This window comes from Rhinopithecus bieti, unplaced genomic scaffold (genome assembly GCF_001698545.2).
Source record: "Rhinopithecus bieti isolate Rb0 unplaced genomic scaffold, ASM169854v2 scaffold_36008, whole genome shotgun sequence".
NCBI lineage: Eukaryota > Metazoa > Chordata > Mammalia > Primates > Cercopithecidae > Rhinopithecus > Rhinopithecus bieti.
In genome coordinates this window covers 1,472,688-1,482,203 of record NW_016816204.1, presented here as the reverse complement: position 1 = coordinate 1,482,203, position 9,516 = coordinate 1,472,688, and the positions used below count along the sequence as shown (strand labels likewise).

Genomic DNA, 9,516 nt, shown 5'->3' with positions numbered 1-9,516 from the left:
TAATTCTGACTTTGTTGGACTTAAATGCCTTTTCTAACTTGAAACACAATCCTTCTCCCTAAAAAGCACTGAAATGTAAAAGTGTACATCAATCTATATTTAAAATGTTCTATTCTGAATTTGAAGTGCTTAGCCTGAAACAGATTTCTTTTAGAAATAAGCCTATTATGAATTGAAAAGACCAACTGACAAAATTGGAGAAATTTTCCTTTTTCAGATTTTAGAGCTTATTTCTTATGTGAGTATCTTGCTCTGTATAACACTACAGTCATGTGCCACCTAACCTTTCAGTCAATGACAGACTGCTTATCTGGTGGTGGTCCTGTAAGATTAAAATACTCTATACTGTATCTTTTTCTACTTTTAGATACATACATTGTTAGCTCTGTTATAATTGGTTACAGTATTCAGTACAATAACATGCTGTATAGATTTGCAGCCTAGGAGCAATACGCTGTATCACATAGCCTAGGTATGTAGCAGACTATACCATCTAAGTTTGTGTAAGTACACTCTATGATGTTCCCACAACAACAATCTTCTAATGATGAGGCATTTTCCTCTCATTAAGCAACACATAACTAATTTCAACAGAATAGTGCTACAATGAAAGTTCAACAAGACCTCAAAAGCAGATGATGGAGGACTTCCACTCCTTTTGGTTGCTCCTTTTACTTAACATCTGCTTGTATATAAGTCACTTACAGTAAGGCATTCTTACCAGTTTTCCTGAGTTGAAATTTGTGTTTAACTTAAGGCTACATTTACACAGAAAGTAAACTTTAAAATCCTCAAATTTAAGAAAGTAGGCAACCAAAAGAACTCTACTACAGTTAATTTTGCAAAACATCATTAAAGTGATTGAATAATATCCAAGGACATTAGGAACACAGGATTATGAAATTTTATTCTGATAAATCTGGTAACTTATGGCTCTCTATTAACCCATTCCTTTTTGTCTAAGTTACCCAATATTGTTCCCTCTAAAACACTAACTTTTACTATAGTAAAAATAAGCACTGCCAAGAGAAGAGATTGGTCCTTGTGTTGCTATCTGGATTAAGATGTCATTTTTTCCATTCTGCTTTCTCCTAGCAATCTTTATTTCATAATTCTGTCTGTTCAAGTGATTTATAATTACTTAATCATGATTTGGTGTATGTGTTTTAGTATCACACTGTTTTTTCAGGGTCTTGCTCTGTCGCCCAGGCTTGAGTACAGTGGCACAAGCATAGCTCACTGCAGCCTTGACCTCCCAGGCTCAAGGGATCCTGCCACCTCAGCTTGCCCAGTAGCTTGGAACCACAGGCAAATGCCACCACAGCTGGGTAACTTGATTGTTAGTAAGAGACAGGGTCTTACTATGTTGCCCAGGCAGGTCTCAAATTCCTGGGTTCAAGAGATCCTCCCACCTTGGCCTCCCAGTGTGCTGATATTGTAGGCATGCACCACTGTGCCCAGCCTATATATTTCTTAACAGCAATCCAGTCATTCAATAGTTTAAGTCCATTGGGCTCTGCATATAACCTGTTCGTTTTTCAGCTATATGGACTTAAGTGGTATGGAAGTTACATATAGCAGTCAACACATGGCTATGTAAAGATATTTAGATTCTTTTAGGCAGCAAGATTTTTTATACACACACACACACACACACATTAGTTTATAAATTACATACATATATATGTGTGTTGGTTTACTATTTGTAACTTCTCTACACTCTCACACCGCAATAACCATTTTAATTTTTTCAGATGGAGTCTCGCTCTGTTGCCCAGGCTGGAGTGCAGTGGCATGATCTCTGCTCACGGCAACCTCTGCCTCCCACGTTCAAGCGATTCTCCCACCTCAGCCTCCCGAGTAGCTGGGATTATGGGTGCCTGCCACCATGCCTGGCTAATTTTTTGTATTTTCAGTAAAGATGGGGTTTCAATATGTTGGCCAGGCTGGTCTCAAACTTCTGACCTCAGGTGATCCACCTGCCTCGGCCTCCCAAAGTGCTGGGATTACAGGCATGAGCCACCATGCTCGGCCAATAACCATTTTATTATAATTTCACTGAAGTAGACGATTGATCACTTCTTTCATTTATTGCATTTACCATTCAGCTTTCCAAAGAATCCTAAAGTCAGTTCATTGTTCTTTTTATAATCTTACTAGGTTATTACCACCTAGTTACCACATTTGCTTACTGCACTGTTAAGATGTTCTGGTGGATACTTCAGTTAACTCCATATTTGTGATAACTCCCTATTTAAAGTTAATGAGAATAAAATTAATGAATGATGAAACTTCCAATATGGAAGAAAAGGCTTAGGGTTGGTGAGGAAACCACAGTTTCCACATTTTCCACATTATCCAAGGTAGTTCCAGCCCTCCTTTGTGTGAAAGTTCAGCATTAAAAGAAATAAGAATTGTAGTAATGGAACTAAAAGCTTCATACTGGATTTTCCCCTCTCTTTTCATTTGGAAAGAAAAATAATTGGTAATTATAAAACTTTAAAGGGTACTGTATGATCTAATTCTGAAAGAATTTAATAATTCCCACGTGGGGTTCCAAGTTGAATATAATGAAATTTGTAACATGGAATACGTAATTTCCTTCTGAAAGATACTTGTATTCTACTTTCTATGACACACATGGCAATAAATGGTATTTTATATCCTTTGAACCCCTATATTCTACATTTTTGAGTTTTTTGCTTCCATTTACTTCACTAAAAAAGTTTTTAAAAAATCATCAATGGTCACAAAATCTGAATGGATGAAAGTGCTGAACTTAATTCTCTATATTTCTAAAATACTTATGTTGGAACAAAGGCTAGTCAGAAGAAAGGAACTTCAGAGTTCACTTTTAAAATGGGTAAAAACACCCACTTTCCCAGAGAATCAAACCAAATTCTTCCTTCAGTATTTAAATACTGCATAAAGGATAAAGAACCCTTGTGTGAATTAGGATTCACCATAAGTAATGTAAATAGTCTAAAGCATCAATTAACATACTTCATTAAGCTCACAGCTTTGTATCACCACACATTTTTTAATTGGAGAAAGTCTTAAGCATCATTATTGTAATAACTTTTCTTTTTTGAGACGGAGTCGTTCTGTCACTCAAGCTGGAGTGCAGTGGTATAGTCTCAGCTCACTGCAACCTCTGCCTCCTGGGTTCAAGCTATTTCCCTGCCTCAGCCTCCCAAGTAGCTGGGACTACAGGTATGCACCACCACACCCAGCTAATTTTGGCATTTTTAGTAGAGATGAGATTTCACAATGTTGGCCAGGCTGGTCTCGAACTCCTGGCCTCGGGTGATCTGCCTGTGTCGGCCTCCCGAAGTGCTGAGATTGAAGGTATGAGTCACTGTGCCTGGCCCGTAATAACTTCATAACCCCACAGTAAAGTATTTTAGAGCTCTCTTTGAAGGAAACACATTTTGACTCATGAAATATCTAAAACTTCAGAGAGCCCAAATTTTTCTTCCTTAACCATGTGACATTAGTGTGAGTGGAAACCAACAGTATAAACCTAAGCCCTATGTATACTAAAGAAATAACATAAGTTAACCTGTTACTGCCACATCATACATTTGGATTTAAATACGAAAAACACCACACAGAAAACAAACATTTTTTAAAAAAAGATTTAAGATCATAAATAGGTCATTGTTGTCACAACACATTTCAGAATCTTAAAAAAACAAACATTTTGGCTTCCTAAGAAAAAGACTTTAAAAAAAAATCAATTCCCTCATCACTGAAAGGACTTGTACATTTTTAAACTTCCAGTCTCCTAAGGCACAGTATTTAATCAGAATGCCAATATTACCACTCTGCTGTAGTAGGAATAAGAGGCAAGGTATTAGCACTAAGAAAAACAGCAAAATTTCTGGACAAAATCATCTGTCATTTTAAAAAAGGGATAAACAGACTAAGTGGTGAGCATTTTAGTTAAGAAGGCCCAGTGTTGTTATGCAGGACTTTGTTTAAAAAAAAAAAAAAAAAAAAAAAAAGAAATCGAAATATTTTAACTCAAGTAGGTTTAATTCACCACAGGAGAGCTATGAGAAAAGAGAGGGGGGCTGGTAAAATACAGTATACTTTGTTTAAAAAGGACTTGGGGAGAAAAAAATCAACTTAGAAGATCATATGAAACATCACATGGAACCCAATTAGTGTCCTAGTTTATTACTAGTCTTCAGATCCAGAAAATAGAGTAAGACACTAGGTAAACAGAACACCTAGACACATCTGTAAGGCATTTGTTTCCTATCACACGGCCCATTCTAGCTTAACACCCACCAACTGAGATGTAGTGAAATAGTAAAATTTGGATGCTCAAATTATATTTTTATCTAACCAAAAAGTTCTTTAAATATAAAATTCCTCACTTTAAACTCTGTCTTGTCTTCTGTGATACCAACAGAACTTTAAGGTTGTACATATGCAATATGGTGATTTAGTGTTACTTTTAAAAGAACCCACAAAGTAAGCGATTGTCCACAGATGAAACATGGGATGAGGTTCATGACTGAATCAATCATGGAGTGTTAGTCAATTGTAAACTCCTGAAAGTTAAGACTAGGAAATGTGTATATCAGACACATAAGAGTACAACAATAGGAGAGGAAGGGAAGCCTGTTTGTCATTCCAATTCTGACAAGGTGCAAGGTCTTCGAAATTCTTGTCCACGTTCATGGAGCCATTTATTGGATACTGTGAGAGAAAAGTAATATATTAATTTCCCCCCTTAATCTAATCAGTATTTAATTAGTTTCTAAAAGCTAGGTCTATAACAAAATTTCAACATGGGATAAAAGTTCAACACCAAAACCAGATAAAGGCAGATGCTACTTAAAAACTTGGCTAAATGCTGAAAACACAGATTTTATATACCTATATACATATGTGTACACACTTGTGTGTTTATGTACATACATGTATGTATACACATGTGTATATTTGCAAGTCTATGTGCATTTCCTAAAGTTTCCAGTGTTCAATGTGAGGCTTGAAATGAGACACAAATGGACTTAAGATACAGGTACAGATAGAGTAGAATATTGCTTTATGTACTGTTTTCAAAGTACAACCTCCAAAATACAAAGACTTTTTTTTTTTCCAAGTCTTACAAAGACATTTTAATAATAAACACAAACTTTCCACTCTAAAGGAACAACTCTCTAATCAACCATTGTTATTGTATGCTCATTAAGTTTCCAAAATACCTTTAAAAAATGTATACCATGTAAAAATGTATCCCAAAAGGAGTTAATTTTCTATTTATTTACTTATTTTTGTCTCCAGTACCATAGAACCCAGTCAAAATATCTAAAGCAGAAACCTTAACTCTTAACTCCTTTTTCCTTTTTCAACCCTTGTATCTACTCTTTATTCATCAAACCCTGACAATTTTCTTTATGTCTCTCTTGAATCTATTTGCTCTCCAACCCTTTCACTGATGCTTTAATCCAGGCTGTTGTCATCTTCCACTTAGACAACAGAAAACAACTTTCTAAACTCTCTCTCACCAACTAGCCTCTCCTCATTCTAGTCCAGTGGTTCTTAAACACTATAATCATGAGGGGAGATTTTAAAATCCTGATCAGGCCTCACTCCTTAACCTTGTTATGTCTTGTGTGTAACCACTAAACATGTGGCTAGTAACACAGATTGAAATGGATACATGGGGCTAATTAATAGATATTAAAACTAATTTCACCTGTTCCTTTTTATTTTTTTTTAAATGTGACCATTCCTGCACTTGCATGTCCCTGAAAGTGAGTGCGTCTTTAAATTTTGCACATTAGGTGCTACTCGAGCCTCATATTAGAACCTGGTGTCTAACATGTTTGGAAAACTGCTGTTCTATCTTTTGGACCAAATTTCAAGAAAAAGCTTTGAAGAAGGCTCCCCAAACTTAGGCAGTCACCATCTTCTGTTTACGTTTTTGTAATAATATGTACTACATTATAATCCATTAGTATGTCTCAATCAGATTATTAACCCTTTGAGGGGAAGATATTGTCTTATTCAATTTTGAGGCAGACAATGTTTCTTAGAATAAGTGAAAATAGAGTTAAAAATAAAATGCATCTGTCATCAAAATTCTGATTATAAATTTATATTAAGATTAGGCACTTGTTTGGTTGAATCCTGTACAATGTTAAAATCATATTAAGCAAACATTGTGGGGGTTTTGTTTTTAAGACACAGATAATAGTTTCAAAATAGAAAACAAAAATTACATTCTCTTCACAGAATATATGAAATATTTACCCCATTTGTTGCCAACTAGCACTGGACAGGCTGCATGCCGTGTACTATAATCTCCTTCTCCACTGGCAAACAGATTATACCAGAAAACAGCAGTTCCCTATGGAGAACAATTCACAATTATCCCCAAGTATACAATGCCAGGTAATCGCTTTCGGCAGTGATTACTTTTTTTTTTTTTGAGACGGAATCTTGCTCTATCGCCCAGGCTGGAGTGCAACCTCTGCCTCCCGGGTTCAAGCGATTCTCCTGCCTCAGCCTCCCAAGTAGCTGGGATTACAGGCATGCACCACCAGGCCAGACTAATTTTGTATTTTTAGTAGAGATGGGCTTTCACCATGTTGGTCAGGCTGGTCTCAAACTCCGGACCTCAGGTGATCTGCCCATCTCGGCCTCCCAAAGTGTTGGGATTACAGGCGTGAGCCACTGTGCCCAGCAGCTTTCTTAATTTTTCCTTTGTTCCTGTGGAAGAACTCCTCTATAGCAGCATTTTATCTTCCCCTAATATAATTCTGAAAATATGGTTATATCACTTTAAAACTGTTTTGATCATATGAAAATACCATAAAATGCTTGACAACAAAAGTATTTGCCAAAACAAAGCTAACATATCTTACATAGCAAGATGGAGGGGAAAACAATACAGAACCCATTTTAGAAATGAAAAAATTTCAATACTAATTCCTGGTCATTCATTACCTCTACATACTTGTGGCAAGGACCATAAAAAATACCTCTAAAAATGTAACTTGGCCAGGCGCAGGGGTTCATGCCTGTAATGCCAATATTTTGGGAAGCTGAGGTTGGAGGATCACTTGAGCCCAAGAGTTCAAGACCAGCCTGGGCAATACAGGGAGATACTGTCTCTACAGAAAATTTAAACATTAGCTGGGCATGGTGACATGCACCTGTAGTCCCAGCTATTTGGGAGGCTGAGGCTTGAACCCAGGAGGTCAAAGCTGCAGTGAGCCATATTTGTGCTGCTGCACTCCAGCCTGGGCAACAGAGCGAGAACATGTCTCAAAAAAAGAAAAGAAAAAGAAAAAAGAAATGTAATTCATTAATTAGACCATGAATACAAGTGCATCTCTTCCTTAGGGAAAAAATTAATAAACCAAAAACAAACCAAACAGGCTTACTTTTTTGGGCCAAACACTAGCTCCAACTTCAGGAAAAACAGTGGCTCCTCCTGCAGACACATCACTCATCTATAAGAAACAAGAGGGTGTTATCGGAAGCGCTGGTAGAATAAAGTAAAACACGCCATTATAAGGACTTGATATTGGATACTAGAATATTGGGAACATATGGACTTGTTCTTATATAGCAGGGTTGGTACATGCTACTCAGTTTTTAAAGAATAAAATGCCATTTAGGTTTATACACATAAGTAAAAAAACTACAAAAAGCAAAGGAATGATTAACAAAAAACCGTCAGATGGGAGAGTGGGGATATAATTTGAGACAGGAACTTATAGCCAGAGGGAAAAAGAAATGACTTAAAACTAATAAATCAATACAGAGATGTAAGTATGTATTTATTGTATTAGATGTAACCTCCATGGAGGCAGGAATTTTCATCTGTTTTGTTCATTGCTGATCATTAGTGTCTAGAACAGTAGCACCTCAAGAACAGTAGGTGCTCAAGAAATATTTAAATAAATGTAAAAAATAACGAGAAAAATAACAAACTAAAATCAGTTTTGCCATTTCTCATGGTAGGGAATCAAACATATTAAATAAAAGTGAGAAAGTTAAAGGATTATATAAAGTTATAGTCATAAAGATAACCTAGGAAAATATGGAAACTTTTAAAGTAACCGAAGAATCACATAAAACAAGGCAAAGGAAACATGGATCATAAAGATTTTTTTAAAGCAACATAAGCAGAATGCATAGACTGATTAGATCACAGAGCAAAACCCAACTATATGTTGTATCAGAGCTGCATCTAAAACAAGTGACTTAGAAACACAGAACACAAAAACGTAAGATTTGGGGCAAATGCTATCCAAGGAAAACAGGGTATGATCTTAGTATGAGACACAGTTTAAATCAAGGTAAAAAGCATTAAATGAGATAAAAGGTATTTTACAATGATAAATATATAACTAATAATAAAGAACTAAGAACACTTAACCAATGAAAAAATTAACTTTGGCTGGGCGTGGTGGCTCACGCCTGTAATCCCAGAACTTTGGAAGGCCAAGGTGGGCGGATCACGAGGTCAGGAGATCAAGACCATCCTGGCTAACACGGTGAAACCCCATCTCTACTAAAAATACAAAAACAAAATTAGCCAGGCGTGGTGACAGACGCCTGTAGTCCCAGCTACCCGGGAGGCTGCGGGAGGAGAATGGCATGAACCTGGGAGGCGGAGCTTGTAGTAAGCTGAGATAGCACCACCACCGGACTCCAGCCTGGGCAACAGAGTGAGACTCTGTCTCAAAAAAAAAAAAAGAAAAGAAAAAACTGACTTTGAGGATATTAAAAGTTGTGCATGAGAGAAAAGTAATTTGAGATATTCTATGTGCCCCTCTGGGGAGGTATTTAAATAACGGGAAAAATAATTAATATGCTATGCAACTGTTTTAGAAAAACAGGAAGGGTGTTTACATTAAGAGGGAGAAATGGATAGTGGACCAAATAATACAGCATCAATATTCATAAAACAAAGAAATACAAGGAGAACCAGGAACACATAAACACTAATGGCTTTTAAACATCTGAAAAGATGCTGAACTTCCATAGTAAGAGAAATGCAAATTAAAGCCACAATAACTGCTAATTTGATAAGTGAAAGATACGCAGATCAAAAAGGCTGACAAACATGCTTCACAAATATACCCCACTTAAAATTGGGATATAAACTGGTACAACCTCTAAGGAGACTCACCTCTAGAAAACATGCAAGCCTTCACAGCATGAATCTGTACACTGTACTAACCCTCTCCTGGTTTCCCTTTGTGATATTTCTCTTTTCTATAATGTACCTTGCCTCCTTTTGGAAACAAGATGGAATTGTGAGAGGAATACAAATTGGGAATCGGGGAGAAAAGGAGGCATATGGAGAGGAAGGAAACAGGGAAGGTGGCAGGGAGAGAAGAAGAAAATAGACTGAACAGAGAGAGATTTTGGCAGGGAGTGAGATACTATAGACAGCAAAAAAAAAATGTAATTCAAATAGGGCTAAGGAATGGAAAGAGCAATGAAATAACCAAAATTAAGTCTAGATATCATATATAT

The 9,516-nt window shown here is 36.5% G+C and overlaps 1 protein-coding gene across 1 annotated transcript in view; it reads right to left on the bottom strand.

Annotated features, from left to right (window-relative positions):
* Positions 1-3,631: 3,631 nt before the first annotated feature.
* Positions 3,632-9,516, bottom strand: part of P4HA1 (prolyl 4-hydroxylase subunit alpha 1) — a 94,474-nt gene continuing 88,589 nt past the window's right edge. The window contains exons 12-14 of the mRNA XM_017854516.1: positions 7,410-7,478; positions 6,274-6,370; positions 3,632-4,710 (exon numbers count right to left, since the gene is read on the bottom strand). Coding sequence (XP_017710005.1) covers positions 4,640-4,710; positions 6,274-6,370; positions 7,410-7,478 — 237 coding nt within the window. The 3' untranslated portion in view covers positions 3,632-4,639. The remainder of the gene's footprint in view (positions 4,711-6,273; positions 6,371-7,409; positions 7,479-9,516) is intronic.